The sequence below is a fragment of the Pectinophora gossypiella genome, chromosome 19 (assembly GCF_024362695.1).
Source record: "Pectinophora gossypiella chromosome 19, ilPecGoss1.1, whole genome shotgun sequence".
Lineage (NCBI taxonomy): Eukaryota > Metazoa > Arthropoda > Insecta > Lepidoptera > Gelechiidae > Pectinophora > Pectinophora gossypiella.
This window is the reverse complement of record NC_065422.1, coordinates 1,440,969-1,466,284: the sequence shown is the minus strand read 5'-3', so window position 1 is coordinate 1,466,284 and position 25,316 is coordinate 1,440,969. Positions and strand designations below refer to the sequence as shown.

Here is a 25,316-nt window from a genome sequence, read left to right as displayed (position 1 = left end):
TTTTTAAGATATTACTCAGACATATAACAACTACATACAACGATTTTATACGATTTTCAAAGTGAATATAAAATGTGTATATTACAATGGAAATGCCTAACAGTTTGATACACGCAGAATTATCATTCTTATAATCTAGTTTTGACATGTAATGTAACATTGAGTTCTTGTAAATACACGACGAACCAGAAACATATACAAAGTTCGTTTTTTTTGTAATGTATGAGCGTAATTGCTCGATTACTTTTTCTAGGCGTTTAGTATTATTTTAGTTAAGATGAAATGTGAGTAATTTGATATTTGCCTCTTCGTAATAAACCTCGTTTTTGGACAGACGTGTTTCCTTGTCCCGGAAGTTGTTCTGCAGGTAGACATATACAATAAACTGGCGACGGGGATGGGAAGGTGAAGGTTTGTTACATCCCCCGATACCCAGTGGCGGCCTCAGGGCGGGGTGAGCCGAAATGGGGGGGGGGGGGGGGTTGTCAACCAAGACTGGTCCACCCTAGCCGCAAACTAACTTCATCGGGTTAGATCGCGGCCACCTAAAACTCATACCGGGCTAATCGAAAAAGTATTTTAAGAGACTGAGGGGCGCCACTGTGAGATCTCGCACCACCAATAAACATTTTCTCTCTCTCTCTCTCTCTCCCTTTCTCTCTCTCTCTCTCTCTCTCTCTCTAAATATTTTACTAGGGCCGCCACTGCTGATACCGACCCCGCCGGTACGTCCCAAAGTCGATTAATATTTATAAGTTTCACGCCCTTACGTCCTTATTGTCATGGATTTTATACCGAGTGAGAGCGCTCAGCACTCCCCATTTGTACGGCCAAATAGTTAATGCCATTTGCGTCAAATCTATAATGAGTCACGTCGAATAAATATTTTACATTAAAAAAAAAGTATACACTTCTGGTTCGCTGTATACATACCGTAATTACGATCATCTTGCGTATTAAAAAATATATTATTCAACTATTCATCAACTGTTTAAGTTTACGCGGTTATTATCATAATTAAATTACATAATGACGGGTTCTTCCCGCGTTTAAATAAAATATCGGGAGTGTCATATCCCTGATTTGAACGCGGTGAGAACCGGTTATTATGTGTTTTAATTATATTCGTCAACTATTGCAACGGGTGACGGTTATTTTGTAGTCTGAAAAACATTTAGCAACTCGTTATAAAAAAGGTACCTAAAAATTTCTTCGGCAATAATCCGTGATACTACTGTTTGGAGCACGTATGGCTTACATCGCAGTGTTACGTCTCGGTTCGGGCACCAAACCACAGTACAGTCATGAGCAATATAATGTACCCACTTTAGGACTCTGTCGCACTAACATATTTAACATTTAGTGAGACTTACAATTCACTTTGTCAAAAAAGTTAATGTGACATGGTACCAAAGTGTATACATATTAATGCTCGTGACTGTACTCGGCTTTATGAGTTTAGAATTCGTGTTTGGATCGTAGATAATTGATATCACGTGAATCCCAAGGTATTTTGTGCTCGATTAAAGGCAACAGACTCACCCCCTATTGCATGGGACTGAACACAGATGGCGGGGAGTGGGTGTTTATACTATACACTGCATACTTCGAGTATACAGGCGTTATGTTCAGTCCAAGTTGCACAATGTTTTTCAAACATCCTATCACGGTTACTACATACATCAAGCCTTCGTAAAACAATGCTGTACATTCATGTTCATGTAATATTTGTGCAACATATGTTCCATAATACATTTCAATATCCAAATTCAGTCACGAATTATGCCTGTTTTTAGACATAGCCAATCTAGAGATCTGATGTCGTTTCCAGCTGAATAAGTCAAACATACCAATACTTAAAAATGTATATTTTCGTTTCTTTAAATGAGGATAATAGCAGCCTATTTCTCCCATCAGGTGTCGCTACTGTTGAGTGTTCTTAAATTTTGACAGTTTGCCATACTATTTGAGTAAACAAACATATTTTTACACTATAACCGCGCAGCGTTTAACTGTAAAATTACAGTGTTAAGGTCGTATTACATTATAGCGGCACGGCAACGATACAGCTGCAGCACAGCACCGCCTTAAGTATCGGCTACTGCTAGCCGCCCGCGAGGTGCCAGCTCGCTGGCAGCGAGCCATCCGCAATGTGTGCAGCTTGCTATCACCGCGAACAGGCGCGCTGTAAGCACGCTGTCTCCTCGCTTGCAGCGCGCAGGCTCCGCGACGTGTCGTATGGTAGCTGTATTGACATTACGAAATATATCTTCCGACACAGGTTTTAATTTGAATGACAAGTAAATTGCTGGATTGGAGCCGTGCTGGATCAGCGCCGTTATAGTGTAATATGACCCTTATGTTTATTCTCTAAAGAACGGAAAGGAGAAAACTTAGAAAAACTTTTTCATTCAAAACTTGCTTTTTCCAACTGACTCCTTTTCTTTTTCGTAACTAATCCTTCAGACGGGATACACTCCAGATTGCTCCAGCAATTTATCACCAATTTCAGCTGGACAGTATGGCGAACTGTCAAAATTTAGGAACACTCAACAGTGCTGCATCATTTGAGCTTCTAGTTTTTATTCTCATTGTGAGGTTTTGTGCATAAACTATTTTTGAAACTTGTCTTATCGTAATATCAAATATGGCGCCCTAATGTCAGTGTCATCAAATGAGGGACTTTCCAAGCACGTTCCTTAATCAAAATATAGATGGCGTTGTATAACATTGCCTATGTTTAACCTTCCAATTTCATGCATTCCAGACATATGCATCTTTTTATTACACCCAGTGCAGCGTAATTTTGCTGCAGCGCAATCTTTTTGCTTATCAAGTTTTCTTTTTCTGGCTTTTTAAACGTATGCTATATTTAAAATTTGAAATATGAATTTGTCTCCATGGTTTGTTTCTTTGTTTCTTGACATTCGAGAGATATTCTTCGTCTTCGCCTTTTCAAAATTCTTAAAGCCCCGCGCGGCATCGTTTCAGTGTTTGGTATTCCTTTTGGCATAATATTTAAAACTTTCGTTGATCAACGGAGGTAGGTGAGGTACGATTCCCTTTTTTACCGTTGTTACCTTTTAACTATGTTCATGTTAATTTATAATAATTTAAATTACTTAAATTGCATTTCCCATTAAATTTATTTAATTGTTAGCGAGTTCCTCTTTTTTATCGCTACACCATGCACAAGCAGAACACATCTTGCACCCATTATTATACTGATCAAAATAAAGAAATGCAATATATTATTATAATATCGAATTGTTACCTATAGGTAACAACGTAATTCTATACTGATATCATTTATTTATATATATGTACCCGAGCAAAGAGAAAATAGGTAATCATCATGTTCGAGTCAGGTCTTGATTTGCCTTGGCTTACCTGGAAGTCTCTAAATAGACTTCGGACTCAGATGGGCCGAAGTAAGGACAATTTGTTCAGGTGGGATTTCTCGGATGGCTCGGACTTAAAGTGCAAGTGCGACACTGGTCCCCAAACGATGGAACATCTTACATCGTGTCCTGCGTGCCCGAACACCTGCACGCAGGAGGATCTGATGAGCGCTGCAGATAGCGCCATACTTGTTGCCAAGTTTTGGGCCGATACAATTTAGTTTGCCATCGACACGATAAGATGTTCGAGTTATACAGCGCCATCTATAGATTTTTTGGGGAACTTGGCCTGGAAAGTCCCTCATTGAAATTCCATAGGGTTGGCATTGAACGAACTTATTAATATTTAACATTAGTCTGTCTTCGAAAGAATACAAATAAGACAAATTAAAAAAATATAGATAAGACAAGTTTTCTATTAATTAATAGACCCGTATTAAAGACACTTCAGATTTGAGATCTTAAAGGTATATTGAATGACTAATATTTGTATACGATAGATGGCGCTTTGGTATGGCAGACAATTTTGGATTTTATTAGTAATAGCGTAGAATAAACTATGACACTAGGTATAGAAGGGACACTCCGCCCTCCCACCAATACGAGCTCGATTTATCCCCCCCCCCCCCCTTATTGCAGTTCCTTGCTAGTTTATTTTATACCCGACTGCAAAAGAGGGTTATGTGTTTGATTGCTATGTATGTACGTCTGTTCCCTCCTAACTTTTAAACCACTTATCGGAATATAACAAATGAGGTGTCAAATGGTGTGTGTGGTATCGCTATAAGCGATAAGGCCGCCATTTGCCATGTACTTAGTTAAGAGTCTTTTTGTAATTATTTCTTTTTATTTTGGTGCAATAAAGTGTATTTGTATTGTATTGAGGTATCACGTGAAGCGTCTTGATTGTCTGGTTCTTACCGGCTCGCTAAATTCAATGTGGCGCCCTTTAGAGGACATAAACAGAGAAAGAAAAAGAATTCAGAGGGTATTGTTTATTGTTGGGTATCAAATGAAAGGGCATCTTTTGCACATTTCAAATATGTACATATTACTAGCTTTTACTTACATCTTTGCTTATATTAGCTCGATAATTACAGCTCGGTAGCTGTATAACCAACGCCATCTATCGCCGAACATCAGCACTATCAAAACCACATGACTAAAATTTCAAGAAAACTTCGTTACCGCTTTAGGCCTGCAGTTGTGTTCTATGTGATCAGTCGCGGCGCGTGAAGGCCGTAGAGCCTGCGTGCGAGGGGCGGGCGGTGCCGCGGCTCGTCGTCGGCGTTGGGGGCCCAGTCCTGCAGGCGGGCGCCGGCGGCCAGGCGGTGTGTCAGCCGGTGGGCTATCGAGAAACCACCGCTGCCTTCGAGTTGAGTTAGCACTATTATCACTTGCCTGTGGAGGTAAAAGATAAAATCTAGGTTAGGTTGTGTTGTCTTACCCCGTGAGATGGTGCCCAATCCACGGGCAATCGCCGTGGAAGAATGCGAAAGCATCCCCGCAGCGTGGCATAATACCCGATGATGCGAACATCGGGGGGTTATAGTCGGTGCGAGCCCGATATAACCCTCTCGCTGCCCCTGTTAGCGGTATACGGTAGGCATTTCCCCTCCAGAGGGGAAGCCTGTGCCCAGCAGTATGACGCATATGGTATATTTATGGTTCATTACATACCTATGTAACAGCCTCCGTGGTCTAGTGGTTAGAGCGTTAGGCTCACGATCTGGAGGTCCGGGTTCGATTCCCGATGGGGACATTGTCGAAATCACTTTGTGAGACTGTCCTTTGTTTGGTAAGGACTTTTCAGGCTTGAATCACCTGATTGTCCGAAAAAGTAAGATGATTCCGTGCTTCGGAGGGCACGTTAAGCCGTTGGTCCCGGCTATTAGCCGTAAAAACACCTCCACCAACCCGCAGTGGAGCAGCGTGGTGGAGTATGCTCCATACCCCCTCCGGTTGATTGAGGGGAGGCCTATGCCCAGCAGTGGGACGTATATAGGCAGTTTATGTTATGTACATACCTATGCAACGGCGGAACAGAATCAATGGTTTTCAGCTCGCCCCTCGTAGAGACGACATTGTAGCTCTCCTGGCAGTCACATTTGACGTGTATCCACTTGTCCGTGTGGCGATTCTCCACCATTACCACAAGGCCGGCCCAACCCTGAAAAAAACAGTTTTACGCTTGGTGATTGATGATGAAAGCCGTGGTAGCCCGGTTGGTAGAACACTTGTTGTTGTCTTTTTACATTATTTTCAGTTCTATACTTTTGCGATTAAAAATTCCACTTGATATTCAAATTCAAAAATATCTTTATTCAGTAGGTAACATAGTTACACTTTGAATCGTCAATTTTTACATAACGAACGTCTCATTCGCCTAAAACTACTGCAGCTTGTCACAACCTGTATAGCCGGGGAAAAGAAGCTGCAAGAAAAACCTCAAAAGATATGCAAGATATTAACTCACAATCATCCCCCTCAGTATTCGTTACGATGTTACTTACATCTCGTTCAAATACGTATAGGTTACGTATGGGTACGCATGGGTGTTGGTGACACCGTAACAAAAACTTTCGGGGAAGAATCAGACCATGATTCTGAGTTATTAAAAAGACAATTAAATTTTCATGAATTTCCCGACAGGAAATTCCACTTGATATTAACTCAGAAACAAGAGCTGAATCGTCTCCGTCAGTATTCGGTGCGGTGCCCCTAACACCCTGTATATGTTATTAGTCTGGACTGTTGTGTCTTGGAGTCGGAAATGGAAGCTACTAATCGCTCATCCATCCAATGAATGCGTTGCCGATATTGTTTAACTTTGTATTTGAAATTATACAAAAAGAAATACAATGACAAACCCACCTAAAAGTACATCTTACTCACCTTGGTCAAATAGTAGGCAGTCATCCCTTGCCTGCCTTCATGGCGTTGTCCTCTAGCCAGCGTCAAGCCAATAATCGCATCCGCCAGTATGTGAGGATGCAGTGGCGGACGTTCCACCGCCAGAGGCTTCGACGAATGGGCGGCCAGGACATGGCGCGGCCAAGCTGAACTATCGGCCAGCTCTAAGCCAGTATGCCAGTGATTGAATGCCAGACATACCACGAGGTAGAAGCCCTTTTCCAGCATCTTATGGCAACCGACGAAGCCGCGAACCTGTAAGCAAATAATGATGGAGAATGAAATACCAAGTTAGTATTGAAATATGGATAAGATATCAAAATTGGGTTTCTTTTAAAAGCAGGTAGTGTAAACCTCTTGCGGCTTCAAAAGACAATAGTTAATCAATGGTGTTGGGATTTAAAAGGACCTTCGATTATACGACTATATCTTAAGAAAATTAACATCTTTTGTGGAAATAACCTGTTGAAATTATTTTCAAATAAAATCATACTTTTTCAAATATTAATTCACAAAACTAAAAATTGCTTCTCGACAAAATGAACTCATCGTCATAGCGTGTTTCCGCTTTTACAGAGTCCGCTTACCTACAAATTTGACAGGTCCGGTGTTTTACAGAAGCCACTGCCTGTCTGAACTTCCTCGAAGGGAAAACCAGCCCTATTGCAGGTTAATTCACACCCCCATAAACATATTTATGAGCAGGGTTAACATACGCGACGTGATAAAATTATCGATCGATTCAATAAATTTTATACATTGTTTTAAGTTTACGCGGTTATTATCATAATTAAAGCACATAATAACTGGTTCTTACCGCGTTTAAATGGGGATATGAGACTCCCAACGCGGTAAGAACCCGTTATTATGTGCTTTAATTTCAATAAATTTTGTCGAAATCGATAAGTTTGTTTTTTCTCTAACATGCGTGTCACGTGATTTTGTTCGTATTTTGCCAGAACGACACGACTTATTTGGCTTCGCATATTAACAAAAATCGACAAAACATCAAATAATCTGTCTCACTTCTGGGTACTGCCTCCCGTTATAAACTACAGTCAGTAAGATAATAGATATCGATAATGGCAAACACTGTCTTACATGTATTTTAATTCATAAGAGACTTACTACTACCGTAGTAACATATAGTTACCACTTTCAATTTGTCAAAAAAGCTCATGTAATGCTCGTAGCCGCCTTACTATTATTGCCTGCCTTAAAATAGACTCAAGAACTGTTTGCCAGAATCGACAGCAATATCTGAAATAAAAAAATAATTCAAAAGATACAAACCAAATGAAGACTGAAAATAAATCTTTGCCGAAGAATAAAATAATGAGTGCCGGGTTGTATAGCCTGGTCAGAAAAGAGCGCCATTACTGGGTCACAATTATTATTTAATAATTTGAGAAAAGAAATTCTTATGACAAAAACAAATAGCGATGGCGAAAAATGCTTTGAAAACAACATAACATAAACAGCCTATATACGTCCCACTGCTGGGCACAGGCCTCCCCTCAATCAACCGGAGGGGGTATGGAGCATACTCCACCACGCTGCTCCAATGCGGGTTGGTGGAGGTGTTTTTACGGCTAATAGCCGGGACCAACGGCTTAACGTGCCCTCCGAAGCACGGAATCATCTTACTTTTTCGGACAATTAGGTGATTCAAGCCTGAAAAGTCCTTACCAAACAAAGGACAGTCTCACAAAGTGATTTCGACAATGTCCCCATCAAGAATCGAACCCGGACCTCCAGATCGTGAGCCTAGCGCTCTAACCACTAGACCACGGAGGCTGTCTGCTTTGAAAAATTATGGTATTATTCATCTCCCAAGCGCTATGCTGTTTTTACAGGGTCCGCTCACCTAACCTGAAGATTTGACAGGTCCGGTTTTTTACAGAAACGACTGCCTGTCTGACCTTCCAACCCGCGAAGGGAACACCAGCCCAATACAGGTTAAAAATATAGTGCTAACAAAAAAATGCGCTTGAACAAAATCGCTAGGCAATTTGATTACCACTATTTTTTAAGCTAACCTAACAAACCTCCGCTCAAGACATGGTTTGAGAGAAATATATTTAAAAAGAATAACCGTCTCAGAATCAATAATAGGTAGCCAAATTACTGAAATTAATATTTTGTTTTTGCTGCCTATTATTGTTGAAGATTTTCTTGCAGCTGCTTTTCAAGGGCTATACAGCTTGAGAAGTTACAGGAGTGTCAGGCAGATGAGATGTTCGTCAAAAGATAAACTTAAATAAATGTGTTACCTATCAAATCAGTTAATAAGTTGAATTACCAACTGAATAAATATAATAATTTTGAGTTCGGGTATTGTAAAAAACTACGCATTTTTTTTTTTAATAATAGCCAATTCATAGAAACAAATAGTAGTAGGTAATAGTAGTAGGTACGTACTCAGATACGTAATTATAGTACACATTTTTCCACCGTATGGCGTCTTCTGTCCAGACTTTACTTACGGCTCAACATTAAGTTGCTTGTCGACATTCAGCAAAAACCAATCATATCGAGATGATTTATCGAACTATTTCTTCAAGAAAATCTATCCAATGTAATTCCATAAATTCTTTATTCAAGCATCACTCGAAAAATAATCTTTGTATTTTGATAAATTTTTCGATATTTATAGTTGAATATCTAAAGAATGTTCTGGAAAAAAATCATCACGCTATGACACCAAGGAGCTGGGCAGAGTCCACGCGGCGGTCGCTATTAATGATACTATTGGATCTGGAATTGAAACGCGACAATCTTTATTACAGTCACCAACGCGCGTAAAATTACTTGTAGTTTTGTGTGTCGCCGTATGGGTAAGGTTTATGTAGAAGTCGGATGTCTTAGGAAGGCTATTTTTAAAGCAAAAACGTTAACATAAAGATGATTTTAAACAAGCCTGACTAATGTTGCGAACAGATATTACGACACGAAACAATATTATAATATTTTCCAACTTTTACAATCTTAAGCCGCGTCTTCTGTGCATATTTTGTTCTATACACAAAAACATCTACGCGAAACATGATTCGCAATAAAGCAAAACATGTTTTGCAATAAAGCAAAACATGTTTTGCAATGAAGTAAAAAATGTTGACTTCATAAACATTTGTGCAAATGTTTCTGGTGTAGAGCAATAACACAGTAGACTTTATACATAATGCATGCTTTACATGCTTCAGGAGTTTATAGAAGCGAAACATTGATTACATAGCAAAAGAAAGACAGTTGCCTAGGTCAAAGATACATTATAATATAAATTAGTAAAGAAATATGAACACACCTAATATGTTTAAAACAACCTCCTTATCTCTTTTTATTTATTAATTATAATGAACAAAATGGTCGATATTTCATAGCATATATTTATGACGAATTTACATACAAACTCCATGCAAGTTTTTGTAGAAAGTTTGTCAATTGACTAGGTTATAACTACCCTTGATTTCAAGCGTAAATTCAAGACAAACTGCTGTTGCGAATTGAAACGTTTCAGAGAAGATATCCGACTTCCACGGGTAATGCAGGCGTTTTCACGATAACATGAGCCATGTCGGGGGCCTTTGACGGCTCAATAATAACCCTGACACCAGGGTTGATGGGATTGGTAATCCACCTCACAACCCACACGATAGAACGGATAAACTTGTTGATGTCGTATCGGAAACGAACGCTGCATAGATCAATTAAGCAATTTGTAACTAACATATTATGGTACTTAGACTGAAATATATACTTTTATTATTATTATAGACTAAAACCACGCGCGCCAACGTCAGTTACCGCGAAAACGCCAAACAGATTTAAAGAACAGAAAGAAAGTCAGCTACACATATAATAGTGACACCACTACAAATAACACGCGCCTTAGCGACTTACCAGGGAACTTACTTGTCTTTTACTATGCGCGACAAGTTTGCCGATCTGCGCACCCGGCCCCGACTTGGTCCTGAACACGACAACGCACAGGTCCAGTTGGGATCGCTGACTCTTCGCCGAATTCCTGTAAATGTACATTGCGAATACATTGCGTTCATGTGAACTAAATAGAAAATTAAATCATTCATTAAATCTTTTTTCAAGGCCAGAGTGAACAGGCACCTTCTGGGCGAGCTCGCTTGGGCAAGTCTGGGGCCAAGAGCAAACCCATCAAAAAAAAATTCATCAGGATCCGTGGTAGCCCAGTTGGAAGAATTCTTGACACTTAATGTGACGTCCCAGGTTGGAATCCCAATAAACATAAACAGCCTATATACGTCCCACCGCTGAGCACAGGCCTCCCCTCTATCAACTGAAGGGGGTATGGAGCATACTCCACCACGCTGCTCCACTGCGGGTCGGTGTGGTGGAGGTGTTTTAAGGCAATGATTGTATGATTTTTGTAAGAAAAACATCGTGAAGAAACTCACATTCCCGAGAAATTCGGAGATATGTGACCTAACCTGTATATGCTGGCTTTCTCTTGAGCTTGAAAGGTCAGACAAAAAAAAAGACGAAACCTGTCAAATCTTCAGGTTAGGTAAGCGGACCCCGGCAAAAACAGGATAACGAATGGATGCATCAGTCATCGTTTGACATCTAACTTACCTCTGTCCTTCTTGAAATAGTGTGAAGTCCACCTCGGTAGGCTGTGTGGCAGTCAGCAAGAGGCAAGTCAAATGTCTTGTTGAAGACATGGGCGGCAGTATACCGGCCAGGCGAACCTCGTGCCATCCCACTCGCACCTTGCAAATGTCTATGCAGTCGAAGTATCTGTGAAAGAGATAGGATAAGGAGCAAATGTTTTTATTTTCATATTTTTATATAGGTTTAGTAAAGTCACTGGGGGGGGGGGGGGGGGTTTGTTGTTTGCATTGCGCACTCATCTTCTATCGAGAGATTGCGCACTTAGTTTTATATGCGCAAATGTCATAATTGCTCAAATAAGGCAATCGTAAACCTGTATTGATTTCTTTTTATTTAGTCCATTTAAGGGATAAGCTAAGATCGAAGGACCATGTTGTCTAGTCCTCAGGACGTTGCACTATATAAAAAAAAAATGCCTACTTGAGAACATCGTCGAAGCTGATCCAGAACACGCCCTGGTCCCTATCGGCGTCGGCGTTGATGGCGACGGCGGCCACGGCCCGCTTGGCGTCGTCGGTCCACCGCTGGCAGGCGTGCGCCCAGGCGCCGCGCCACGTGTAGTGCCCCCACGGGTTGCGCAGGCGCAGCAGGCGCGTGGGGCCCGCGATCTCCACCACGTCCAGCACGGAGTACGCGTGCCGCGGACGCAGCCCTAGACGCTGGTATTCGTCTTCGTCCACCTGTAAACGTAAATTTATTTTTGTTTAGAATAGAAAAAGAATAGAAATAGTTTATTATAAAAGGACGCCACACATAAAAACAAGACAATTACATCATTTAAGATTTTCACAAAACAATTACAAAACGGAAGTTCGTCGAAATGATCATAAGGTGGTGGTGGATTTCCTGAGATAAAAGGGCCTCACTCAGCACAAGTCGCGGTTTCATGTTTGGATCATAAATAATTGACATTAGGTGGTTTCCAGGATTTCTGCCCGGTTAATGGCAATGACAGCAGCAACCGTCAGTACTATTGAGAGGTGGAGGACAGGAGTCCTTGTATGGCTTTGAAATAGACTACTCTGGGCGCCATCCCACTCGCGTCAGATAGTAAATAGTACTGCGGGATGGAAGGCAAATTGGAAACCACTGACCTATTTTTCCCTAAAAATGCTACACCGACAAGAGCTATTATTAGACGATAGTCGATATTTGTTTTCTAACAATACCTTCATGTTCCCACCGCCGCAGCTGGCGCCCATGAGGAAGCAGGCCTGCCGGGAGGACAGCAGCTGCGCCCACACCAGGTCGCGATCCAGCTGCTCTAGCGGGGCTCCCGTGCCGCCCCCGGAGCCCCCACCTTGCGTGCCCGCTTGCAGGGACACTGACTCGCACGGGGCGCCGGTTAATGTGCAAAGACCTGGAAATTTTAATGAAACAGAATCAGAATCCGCATTGGGTACCACATGACGGGTATAGGCGTCGTAATAGATTTCGAAAGACAGCGTGGACGCTTGCCGGAACTGGCCGGAGTGCGCCCAGGACCGCGCAAAACGGAAAGAGGCAGGGCCTTTGCCCAGCAGTGGGGTCTTGTAGGCTGGATTAAGTAAAATCAAAAACCATCACCAGCCCGTTCTTCTTCTTCTATCGTGTGGGTTGTGAGGTAGATTACCAACCCCATCAACCCTGGTGTTAGGGTTACTAATGCGCCGCCAAAGGCCCCTGACACGGCTCATGTGACGACTACTTACTTGCATCAGTAAGTAGTAACCGGGACCAACAGCTTAACGTGTCTTCCGAAGCACGGATCTTCTGACTTTTTAGACAATCAGGTGATCAGCCTGTAATGTCCTAACTAAACTAGGGATCACAAAGTGATTTTTGTGATATGTCCTCACCGGGATTTGAACCCGGGACCTCCGGATCGTGAGCCCAACTCCACAGGACCACGGAGGCCGATGGTCGTATGACATTGTCAGGTTTATATGGTATAAATAAAAGCAGTGGAAGAAACTTGCACAGGACCGGAAAGGCTGGCGTGAAATCTCATTTGACTAGGTTGTCAAGGAGCCGATTCGAATGAATGTCGAAAATTAGTGTGCGTCAAGCTAGCGGCCTCAAAAAAAAAATGGGCACGAAAAAATAATTTGACCATACCAAAAAATAGTACTCTTATTGAAAAAAATAGTACCTGTTGTAAAAAAATTAGTACCATCACGGTTCTGGATTTATAGCCATGTTTTATTGCACTTGCTAGCTTGACGGTGAGCGAAATTTGGCGAGAGTTAACGACAAGGTCTTTCGCTTTGATTTAAACGCCAAAAAATAGTATCGAAATAGTACTCACCCCCTGCAAAATACCGAAAGTAGTACTTCAACGGTTCCAAAGTTATAAAGGTAGTTCTTTGATCCCGCTAGCTTGACGTTTTGAAAATACCTATTATCTGGGGAATGCTTGCATACTTTAGTTTGTAACTAATGTCAATAAACTCGTATGAAATAGTACTCCCTACCATCATAATTTGGACCTGATTCTCTTTGTAGAAATATGTCAAAAAGTCATTATAACCTATGTCATACATTTATCAAGACGAGTACAGTCGCGAACAAAATTATTACACATGGTCAAGAATGTTGTCAGATTTCAGTATTTTTCCCCATTTTTGGGTAAAAATTGGTGAAGTGCCAGGGTTGTTAGATGAAAGTAATATCATTGTTGAAACTCTTTGAGTTATTCTACAAATACTGCAAATTGTTTATTAACAAACACTTCGATCCGTAACAAATTCAACATGAAGGTATAAATTATAAAATAAAACAGCAGATTAAAAATGTATTATGATGTATTAAAATCACAGATTGTTTTCGATAAGAACTAGACCCATGCAGCCATTTTCTATTAAAATTAGTGCATATGGGTGTATGCAATAGGAATTTTTTGTAATAGCAGCACTGAAGTGCAAAGAAATGGTAGGGTAGACCTCCAAAATGGCAATACTTACGAATAAATTGTGAGGTTATGTAATTGTCTACGTGACTGTATCAACAACAAATGTATGGCATAGGTTATGATGATTTTTTAACATTTCTACAAAGAGAATCGGATCAAAATTATGATGGTAGGGAGTACTATTTCATACGAGTTTATTGACATTAGTTACATACTGAAGTATGCAAGCGTTCCCCAGATAATAGGTATTTTCAAAACGTCAAGCTAGCGGGATCAAAGAACTGCCTTTATAACTTTGGAACCGTTGAAGTACTACTTTCGGTATTTTGCAGGGGGTGAGTACTATTTCGGTACTATTTTTTGGCGTTTAAATCAAAGCGAAAGACCTTGTCGTTAACTCTCGCCAAATTTCGCTCACCGTCAAGCTAGCAAGTGCAATAAAACATGGCTATAAATCCAGAACCGTGATGGTACTAATTTTTTTACAACAGGTACTATTTTTTTCAATAAGAGTACTATTTTTTGGTATGGTCAAATTATTTTTTTGTGCCCATTTTTTTTTTTGAGGCCGCTAGCTTGACGCACACGAAAATTATCACAAGGTGCGAGCCGTCAGTGCTCGCCATTGGTCCGGTCAAGTAGTGAATGGCAGAAGCGTGTCTTACCTTCAATGGCTCTACCAGAAACTAAAGCTTCATAGCACCCATGTAGTTTAGCGACCGCTTTCTCGATCAAAGGCACCCATAATTGTTTTCTTTTCGCCTGAAAGAAAAAAAATAAAAATAAAAAGATGTTTTTTCACCCACAAATACTAATTATAACCTGCTCATTGTATCCATGTCAATAACATTGGTCGAGCAGGCGCCATAATCCCCCATAGCCTCAGTATCCGATCCATTAACCCCCAACCCAATAGCCCAGCTTCCTTTGTCCCCATGCGATAGTCCTACACGAACCGGGAATTGTCTTTGGGTGCACTCCCATAGTGCATACAGGGATAATCGCCGGTTGGTGTCACACAACATTTAGAGCAAGGGGCCTCTACGTGTTGGTTTCGGCCCCACGCATGCCTTCCAAAAGTCCGGGACTCCATAGGCCCGAGATATGGAAACGACATATATAATAATACGGTGAAATGTTACAAAGTGAGACCGTTCAGTCCTATAATCATAACACTAACACTTCAAAACGTGTTCGGTCACGAGCATTAATATGTATACACTTTGGTACCATGTCACATTAACTTTTTTGACAAATTGAACTGTAAGTCTCACTAAATGTCAAATATGTTAGTGTGACAGAGTCCTAAAGTGGGTACATTATATTGCTCGTGACTGTTCATAATATTAGTGTGATTTACCTGTGAGTAAACAAGATGTCCCTTCTTATTGCAAGGCAGGAGGTCATCGACCGTCACCGTCAACCAGCGGCCATCTTTACACAGCCGCAGCTGGTACGCGCCCACACTTGGCTCCCCTCGGACTATCACCCCCCGGACAAGTGCTGAACGCTCCGCTAACACTGCTAGCGCTGATAGCAACCAGCAGTTGCCTAGAACACCTGGAATTAGGGAATTTCAAGTTGCATTATGAAAGATTTTACTTACTTTTTATTTGAAGTCGACATTTCTTTTACATTCGTCATCTGGCCCAAACACTATGAAAGGTCTTTAACTTACCAGCATCCAGCCCAAAACCGTACACTTATAATATCTCCCAAGCTTTATCCCCATTTTACAGGGTCCGCTTACCTAACCTGAAGATTGGTAGGTCCGGTTTTTTACAGAAGCCACTGCCTGTCTGACCTTCCAACCCGAAGGGAACACCTGCCCAATACAGGTTAGACCACATACCACTGAAAAGACATTTCTCAGGTATATAGATTTCCTCATGACATCCCCAAAACAGCAATCCACCACGCTGGTCCAATATAGATTTCAAGCTTAAAGGTAAGGTTATTGGGCTAATAGCTTAGAATAAGGTATAATCCTACATATATTGGTATTGGTATTGAATGTGTTCCTCTAGTTATTAAATAACTTGTAATGTATATCCTCATTGGTTTTTAAAAGATGTGTTGCTGTTGCAGTTTCTTGTCATTTCTTCTCCTCAGCCATAACACCTTGCGAAATGACGTAAATTCAAAAATGTTACATTGACCTTCAACAAGTTTATCCATGATAATTACGTTGAATAAATGATTCTGATTTCTGATTATAGAACGGCAACTCTCCGCTCCCCACCAGCGGCTGAGGTTTACGTTACTCCCCCCCCCCCCCCCTTACTTTAGTCTTCAATCCTATGGGCATCAGACGTCACACACACAGATACGCGTGTACGATAATATCCAAGGCCCCAATGGCCGTGCCTTCCGAAGCATTTTTCTTTGTTTATGATACCTTGCGATATGTCGGAGGGGCGCGGCTCCCGGAACACGAGCCAGGGCAGCCTGTGGTCAGCGTCCACGTGGATCTGGTGCGGCCGCAGCCAGCGCGCCGCCGCGCCCAGCTCTGCGCACCCCCCGTAGTATAGCGAGCGCGGCGCCGCGGGGAATGACTCGTCCACGAACGGCTCGCCGGTCTTGATGGAAACATTAAATCATATTAACAGGCTACGTTCCTCAAAAACAACATAGATGGCGCTGTACAGTTTTTCCTTCGTTTAACCTTCCAAGCGTGAATCTAAATAAATGATAACCCTTTATATTACACCCAGGCACAATTACATCTTCCACCCATTATTATTCTGATCAAAATAGATGCAAAATTGGTAGCAACATAATTCTATACATAATGGGATCACAGTGATTTTTGTGATTTACCCCACCGGGATTCGAACCCGGGACCTCCGGATCGTTAGCACAACGCTCAACCACTGGACCTTGGAGGCTGTCAATCATTGGCCTCAAAACCAACACGAAAGAGAAAATTTAATCGGAAAAATTATGACTTCTTCAGCCTGGACGTGCGTGTTTGACTGCTTGTCAGAATGGCCAGTATTATATACTCACAGCTGCGCACTGGGCCAACACTTCCTGCCACTGCGTCCACGCATGGCTCTCCTCCCTCAAACGCAGTATTTCCATCGGCGTACTCTCCTGGCGTTCCCCGTCTGACCCCTCCGCTAAAAAAAAATAGAGGAAATTCAACAACAAGCACCTTATTTTTTACCTACCCACATCAGTTCAGTTATGATGAGTGTGATCAGTGATAATAATGATGTTGGAGATGTCCTTAGAAAAGGTTTAGTGCGATCTACTCTGAACCGGCGTGCGTGTATGAAACGATTGATGAGTGTGGAGGAAGTAAGAGAAGTGTGTCAGGATCAAATCAAATGGAAATCCATAGTCTCTGCTTATCCCGGTGGGAAATTCGGGGGTATTTTTATGTATGTTCTCCTATTTTGTTACGTGCGCTTTGAGCACATTTCATACCGCACATAAAATATACATTATCATCTACTGTGAGCTGTTGCGGCACGGCCGGAAGGGCTCAAACTGGATGACAGCGGCAGCGGCGCGGCGGCGATAGCGGCGCGGGGAGCGGCGCGGCGGCCGCTGTTACGTTCTAGATGCCAGCGGCCAAATCGCGCGGTGTTGCGGCGGTATAGGGATGTGTCGCAAATGAACGCGATGTCGAAACGGCGACAACGCATTTTCGATTGTAGTTCTTTTGTTTCGTACGATTTATTATGGGCAACAGAAGATCTGAATCCCTATAATGAACAAAGGAAACAAAAAGGCGAGTTTCAAACGCAGAGACACCGCTCGACTAGAGCGCACCGCTCGTACCCCGCTCGCCGCGCCGCTGCCATCGAGAACACTTCAATATCAATCTTAGCATTTGAACGCGCCGCTCCCCGCACCGCCGCCGCCGCCGCGCTGCTGCCGCTGTCATCCAGTTTGAGGCCGAAGAAGTCCCCTACTCGGTGTCTTATTTCACATGGGTACCAAACTATCTATTACGTGCACACTGAGTACAACTTATAAACATTTCATACTGCACGTAAAATATACTCACGCAATTCATCGTCATCTAATGTGGGCTCATGCTCAATTTACACAACCTACATACCTACGTGCACTCTGTCCATATTTCATCAACAATACAGCACTAATTTAAGAGCCACGCTCTTGCCAGTGTAGCATTCTCCATGCTACTTTTTTAGGGAAAAAAATACGTGTACTCTGTCCATATGTCATCAACAACACAGCACTAATTTAAGAGCCACGCTCTTGCCGGTGTAGCGTTCTCCATGCTACTTTTTTAGGGAAAAATTACGTGCACTCTGTCCATAATGTCATCAACAACACAGCACTAATTTAAGAGCCATGCTCTTGCCGGTGTAGCGTTCTCCATGCTACTTTTTTAGGGAAAATGTGGCCAGGGGTTTTCTTCTTGCCTCCCACCACAAACCACCCCACCCAAACCGCACCATATTTCATACTGCACGAAAAATAGACTCACGTGACTCATCGTCGTCTAAAGTGGGCTGGTGCGGCGCGGCCGGCAGAAGTCTTGTACGCGGCGACTGACACATCTCACAAACCAACGTGCCAGCTGCGTTCATATACGTGCACTCTGAACAAGCCCACTCCGATGTATCCGGCCTGAAAGTTACCAAAGGTTCGTATTAAAAAGAAAAAATAGGTTTATGTCTGAGGGCATAGGATAAAGAGTCATACTACGTATAGAACGTTAAGTCTCCGCCCCGCACCAATTCGTATCAAGCGTCGACATACATACTCCACCACGCTACCAAAACCCTAGACACTTCATACAAAACACCTTGTTTTACACAGACACTACACATTGACGTTATCGTACAGGCCCATCTGTTTGTGGGACGTCTGATGCCCATACGATTGAAGACTAGTAAGACCTAAGGGGGGTGAGGTAAAACCTAGCTCAGTCGCTGGTGGGGGGCGAAGAGATGCCGTTCTATACGTATTATTATTCCTTATTCGATGTCGCTGCTAAAAAGACAAACATAAAAAAAACTTTGAACTTACTTAGGGTCGGGCGGAGGGGTCTTGAGTCGGGCAGCGCGTCGGGGTAAAGCAGGAGTATGCTTCGTACTTCTTCTTGGTGATGGACTTCGCCCGGCTGTCAAAAAGAAAACAAAATATCTCATAGTGGTGGGGAATGCTCCGTCCCGTTCTAGCAAAACGGTATTTGTATGTAGCTCGTACAGCACTAGGAACATAAGACGTCACGAGTCCATGTTACCATTAATTAAAGCACATAATAACGGGTTCTTACCGCGTTTAAATGGGGATATGAGACTCCCGATATTTCTTCACTGTTGCAATTGCCATGATCACGGGATGACTGATGAGATTGGAGTGGAGTAGGTAGATCCATAATTTACCATTACCATTACCATTTTATGTTACCATTTCTTTATCATTCCCTGATGGATGGATAGATTACGGATGGCAGTGACTATTTATGTTTTTAACGAATTTCGATTCTGGTTTCACATTTGGCTGTCTATTTACGACTATTTTACAACTATAATGAAAAACATGTAACTTTTGATACTTGTTTACAGCCCTATTACAGGGTTTTAGGGGTTTTAAAATCAAAAAATATTTGTTGTTGTCAAAATTACGTAATGTTAGATAGAAAATCGATGGACCCAATCTCCACTGATAGATACATCACTGCTAATGAATGTCACAACACCAGTTAACAGCGTACTTTGACAGATCTAATTCGTATCGTTTAGGCTTGTTAAATCACTAATTGTCCTGAATTGGTCAATCTTTTTATCGCCACATTCCAGCGTTCTCCCGCGACCTTCAGACTAATTTACCCTGGAAAAATATACCCAAACACAATTACCAAAACTGTGTACTTACTGGCACCATGATTAGCTTCTGTAGAGGAGCTGGGCACTCCGTGTTTGGGTACCGGGGGCGTCTTGCAGGCGAGGCAGAGGTTCGCCGACACTGGGTTCCTTAGCGTGCACGAGCTGCACGACCTGTAATAGGCAAGAGGACAACATTTAGTGTACGGGAACACGAGAAAAAACACCTCTATTTTATACTGAATTGGCGCATGGTAAAAAGTTAGCCACACATAACATAAGCTCGCTTATATCTAATCAACATTTTAGGTACTGCACACACATTCACAAGATATTTACAGGAAAATCTTATTCTAAGGTAGGTAGGTAGATAATCCCGTTAACTATAGATCGAATCTACAAATCAACTCTTATCTACTTTTTTTTGACGTGGCTTATTGTAGATTTGCCGCAGATGGCATTAACTACTTGGCCTGACAAATGGGGAGCGCTGAAGGCTCTCACCCGGTACAACGTTTAAGACAACATGCCTGAGGGTGCCCAGTTGGGCGCGAACCTCGGCTCAGGGCGTCGTCTGAGAGGAAGAATATTGAAAGGATTAATCGACCCTAGTGGGTCGATAGCGATAAGCGCTGAATGAGGGAAATCGTCGACCACGCCGGCGGGGTCGGCATCGGGGTCCTGAAGTGTTTGGTGTCGCGAGCTGATTGGCTGCCTCTATGGCTAGAGACATAAGCTCGCGATAACATCCTAATTGAGGTAGATGTACATCCATCATAAGCCCACGACTATATCCCAATAGAGTAGTTTCCCTAGTCAAATCAGTTACATTTTACTAAACGTCAAAACACGAAATCACCATGGAATTTGTGTGAAAAAGCAACCTGAGAAGTCATAGAAAAAAGTGACAAAACGTCGCACTTAACATAACATAACATAAACAGCCTATATACGTCCCACTGCTGGGCACAGGCCTCCCCTCAATCAACCGGAGGGGGTATGGAGCATACTCCACCACGCTGCTCCATTGCGGGTTGGTGGAGGTGTTTTTACGGCTAATAGCCGGGACCAACGGCTTAACGTGCCCTCCGAAGCACGGAATCATCTTACTTTTTCGGACAATCAGGTGATTCAAGCCTGAAAAGTCCTTACCAAACAAAGGACAGTCTCACAAAGTGATTTCGACAATGTCCCCATCGGGAATCGACCCCGGACCTCCAGATCGTGAGCCTAACGCTCTAACCACTAGACCACGGAGGCTGTTCAAAACGTCGCACTTATTATTACATTTTTCTTTATTTATTTATTTATTTATAAATTTATAAAGCTTATATAATAAAACATTAAATAAAATAAAAGTTACATCAGGAATTAGACTGTTACATAAGCCAATTATAGGTGCACACAACATTTGCAGTGTAAGACAACGTAATCGTTTAGTAGATAACTAAATTATACAAATATAATTTGTATTAAAATTTAAAAAACAGATAATTAAAAAAAAATACATAAAAAAGTAAAATATATATTATGCTGGAGGACATAAATATTTTAAATATTTTCTTTATTAAAATTCATAAATAAATAGAAAAAAAAACGTCCATCGTAAGATGTACGGTCACGAGCATTAATATGTATACACTTTGGTACCATGTCACATTAACTTTTTTGATAATTGAACTGTAAGTCTCACTAAATGTCAAATATGTTAGTGCGACAGAGTCCTAAAGTGGGTACATTTGCTCATGACTGTACTAAGTATACCCCTACCTCACCGTGAAAGGTGATGAGCCGTATTGCCGCCTGTAATGGTCGAGCCAACGGTGTTAGTGAAATTTACGCTTACATACACCTATAGTCCGTTCAAGAATGATCTTCATAAAAGGTAAACAAATATGGCTGCCGATATTTTTTATCTGTGTCAAACTGCAAACTAGTGAAGTGCTGAATTGATTTTAGCTCAAGTTATTTTATCAAAGTGAGCTGGCTCTCTTGGGTTGTTTGAATATTTTGTGTGATAATATTAAAATATATATTGTATGTTTCTTTGTGGTTACACTAACTCACTTTGAAAGTATTTTTTTCTGCGCATTTCGGCTTATTAAGTACAGTAAACTCACTTAAGTTATTCACGGAATTGTTTCGTTTTCCTGACCTGAATGAAATGTCTCATCACTAATCGTCAAATTGACAGCTAGCCACAGGTTAACAAGAATTTATGGTGTCAACTTTTTTGTGTGAGGTTTTGTTTGATTTTTGTTTTTACATGAAAAAATGTGTTTTTAATAATTATTTTACGTTAATTTCAAATTGAGCTAAGAAATCATACATCTATTGAGTGCTACGGATGTTATTAGAAGAATACTTTGCGTAGTTTAGGTGAAATTCGAACATTCTTTGTAGTAACAGGTTTGTTTACCTTTTATGAAGATTATTTTTGAACGGACTATACATAGAATACAATTACAATACAAAAACACATAATGCACAATTAAAACACATAATAACGGGTTCTTACCGCGTTTAAATGCCTGTTTATGTGTTTTAATTATGATAATAACCGCGTAAACTTAAAACAATACATAATGCACATATAAACATTACACCAAAAAGCAATTACAAAAGTGACAAAAGAAGTACAAACGGCGGCCCTATTGCTAAATAGCAATTTCTTCACGGGAAACCTTAAGGGCTGAGGGGGGAGGGGGTTACATACATACATAAGATCACGCCTATGTCGCGTTGGGGTAGGCAGACACCACGTAATTCCACTTATTACGAACCTGATACGCCCCTTTTGATTCTTCCACTATCACCAAAGACTTCATCCATGCTTGCCGGTCGAAAAACTCAGTGTCAGGTGGATTATCAACCTCATCAACCCTGGTATGACGGTTATTATTGAGTCGCCAAAGGCCTCTGACGTGGCTCATATAACGACTACTTACTTACATCAGTAAATAGTAACATACATAGTATACATACATTAGTAGTAGTATTAATAACTCATTCAATATACTTGTAAGTTTGAGATTAGATATACGATACCAGAAGTGCGGCGGCGACGGCCGGGACGCTGCGCATGCGGCGCACGCGGCCGCGGTAGGTTCATTTACTAGAGTACAGCGGCCACACGACCATGTTGGGGCTGATGATGCAACGGGCGTTGGAGTTGAGTCTGCAATTACATATTATACACATACACCCACTAAAATCTTATAACCAAATAGACTCAGACTAACTTTATTCCAAAAAAAATTTAAGTTATGTGGATATATACCGGGTGTTAGTGACATCGTAACGAATACTGAGAGGGATGATTCAGACCATGATTCTGAGTTAATATCTAGTGGAATTTTCCGTCGCAAAATTCATGAAATTTTGAGTTTTGTTTTTAATTATTTTCAATTCCATATTGTGTTTTTAGCTGCATAGAACCCAAATTTCAATAAAAAAAACAATAATGACAAATTATCGAAAATTTTCGATGTAATGGAGACAACAGCTGCTCGAACGGGTCAACGGCCACACGCACCGAGCCGCGCGCCCCGCTCCGCACGCCCCGCTCCGCGCGCCCCGCGCCGCACGCCGGCGGCGGCGCGGCGGCGGCGCGGCCTACAAAGTAGGCACTACGAACCGATCCTATTTCTTTCTCTGTCTATCGTAAATTTATAAATTTATTTTATTCTTATTCTTAAATGGACGGATAATCAACAGGCATAAAATTTATGGAATACACGTCAATTTTAAGCAGAAATCTAAAACAACCGACAGAATTAAGTTGACAGCACACGTCAAACGGTTTGCATACCAGCGAGATACCTTTTTGATTCGACGGGGTTATTCATTCATTTACTCATAGGAATCGGGGCCATTATCTACCTAAAACAGTTGAAACAGTAAATAATTGTATTCTTTGTTGTCATTAAAATAACTAACAACCAACTAACACAACCACCACAGATTAGGTAATTAGTTACCTACTATGTCAACCATCCACCAACTTAGTATGTAAGTACCTACGCAAAACCTCGCTACACAAAAATCGAGCGAGATCGCGTCTAGAATTGGGCGGACACTCCGCCAGAGTGTTGCCTATCGATATTCTATCGATACCTAGTTAAAAAAAACCAATAGTAGGTACCTATCGATAGATCTTTTAGATCAATACCCATTATTATTACAAAGCAAGACCTATCGGTACTATCGCTAGTATCGATCTAAATGTACTATCACTACTTTCGATAATTTAGACAATTTTCAAGTTCAACAATTGATAATCTACCTATCGATAGTTCGGCAACTCCGCCGCGTAGGCAATGTCGGCATGTTCAAAGAAAAAAATTGTCCGAGAGGAGTGATCTTATTTTTCTTGTTACATGTTGGTACCGAGGTACTAAGTACTAAGTTATTCGTGGTTTTAAATCTCATTGTTAAATCATCAGTAAAGAACTAATTAAACCTATCCTGTTCTGTGTACAATATTCATGTAACGGCTACGTGCTTACATAAGTACCTAGTAGACGGGAGCAACGACTTAACGTACCTTCCGAAGCACGGATCATTTTACTTTCGGACAATCAGGTGATCAGCCTGTAACGTCCCAACCAAAGGCCTTATAAACAGATTTTTGTGATATGTCCCCACCGGAATACGAACCCGGACCCTCCGCATCCCATCGCTCAACCACTGGACCACATAGGCCAAGAAGGTTCTAAGATTAAAGGATCCTGGGACGCAAGACCTCCGAGTTAGGGCTTGTTTGATCTGTCTTGATGGATACTCGGACGTGAATAGCCTCACGGATCAAGGGCAACGCGCGCCAATAAAGTAGGCATTACGAACAGATACTAGGTATTTCTTTGAGTTGATAGGTATCAAGTGAAGTTTCCTGTCGCCAAATTCATAAAAAAATTAGATTTTTTTCAGTCCCGTATTGTGTTTTAAGCTGCATAGAACGCACATTTAAAATAAACAAATAAAAATTACTAATTATTAAATTTTATCAATGTCATCAATAATAATAATAACGTATCTACAACTTCAGCTATGCGCAGGTGAATAGCCGGCGCACGGGTCAAGGGCAACGCTCGCCAATAAAGTAGGCATACGAACAGATACTATTTCTTTCTCTGTCACTTGCACCATAAACATACTTCTCTCTCTCTGTCTAGTCGTCGGCTCGACTCGGCCGCGGCCGGCGCGTCGTCGGCGCCCTTAGTCGGCGCCTTTGATGCTTTGCGCTAACGCCGCCGCGCGCTTCCGCTCAGTCGAATACTAAGCTTGACCCGAATCGCGTGATGTTTTTCGAGGATATTTTTTTCGTGTTTGTGAGTGTTTTGTGTTTGTTTTATTCTGTAAATGAGTAGTGTCGACTATGATGATAGATCATAGACCATTAAAATTTACTGCACAAAAGTATGGAAGATTGTTGATGTTTATTAAAGAGCAAGGTGTTGTGTTTGTGAGTGCGTGTGATACCTACCTACCGCGGAGGAAACGCGATGTTGCATACCTACGTGACGTGACATGTTCTAGGGTACCTACCTAGGTACTTCATCCGAAGGAATAACAATTAAGGTAAGGCAAGAGTAGGGTTTTTATTGTTAATAAGTTAGGAACGTTTTAATAACTGGTAGGTAGGTACCGTGCGTG

At 41.6% G+C, this 25,316-nt stretch overlaps 2 protein-coding genes across 8 annotated transcripts in view; both read right to left on the bottom strand.

Moving 5' to 3' along the window:
- LOC126375567 (helicostatins) overlaps positions 1–25,316 on the bottom strand; it is a 346,624-nt gene that overhangs the window by 225,957 nt on the left and 95,351 nt on the right. The window contains exon 1 of one of the 3 annotated variants that reach the window (XM_050022564.1): positions 1,327–1,332. The exons of the other annotated variants lie outside the window; for them this stretch is intronic. The gene's annotated coding sequence lies outside the window, so the exon portion shown is untranslated. Of the gene's footprint in view, positions 1–1,326; positions 1,333–25,316 lie in introns of those variants that run through there. 3 annotated transcript variants of the gene reach the window in all.
- The window catches only part of LOC126375444 (calpain-D), a 219,965-nt gene that overhangs the window by 183,470 nt on the left and 11,179 nt on the right, over positions 1–25,316 (bottom strand). For all 5 annotated transcript variants that reach the window (XR_007567595.1, XR_007567593.1, XR_007567594.1 and 2 more), the window contains 15 exons: positions 22,710–22,839; positions 19,714–19,835; positions 18,862–18,955; positions 18,317–18,459; positions 16,861–16,973; positions 16,250–16,430; positions 15,212–15,411; positions 14,517–14,613; positions 12,131–12,321; positions 11,382–11,641; positions 10,923–11,087; positions 10,227–10,338; positions 6,297–6,569; positions 5,429–5,571; positions 4,590–4,802 (listed from right to left, as the gene is read on the bottom strand). Coding sequence is in view for 2 of the 5 variants with exons in the window: in XM_050022360.1 (XP_049878317.1) it covers positions 4,613–4,802; positions 5,429–5,571; positions 6,297–6,569; positions 10,227–10,338; positions 10,923–11,087; positions 11,382–11,641; positions 12,131–12,321; positions 14,517–14,613; positions 15,212–15,411; positions 16,250–16,430; positions 16,861–16,973; positions 18,317–18,459; positions 18,862–18,955; positions 19,714–19,835; positions 22,710–22,839 (2,414 nt within the window). In the remaining 3 variants the exon portion in view is untranslated. The remainder of the gene's footprint in view (positions 1–4,589; positions 4,803–5,428; positions 5,572–6,296; positions 6,570–10,226; positions 10,339–10,922; positions 11,088–11,381; positions 11,642–12,130; positions 12,322–14,516; positions 14,614–15,211; positions 15,412–16,249; positions 16,431–16,860; positions 16,974–18,316; positions 18,460–18,861; positions 18,956–19,713; positions 19,836–22,709; positions 22,840–25,316) is intronic.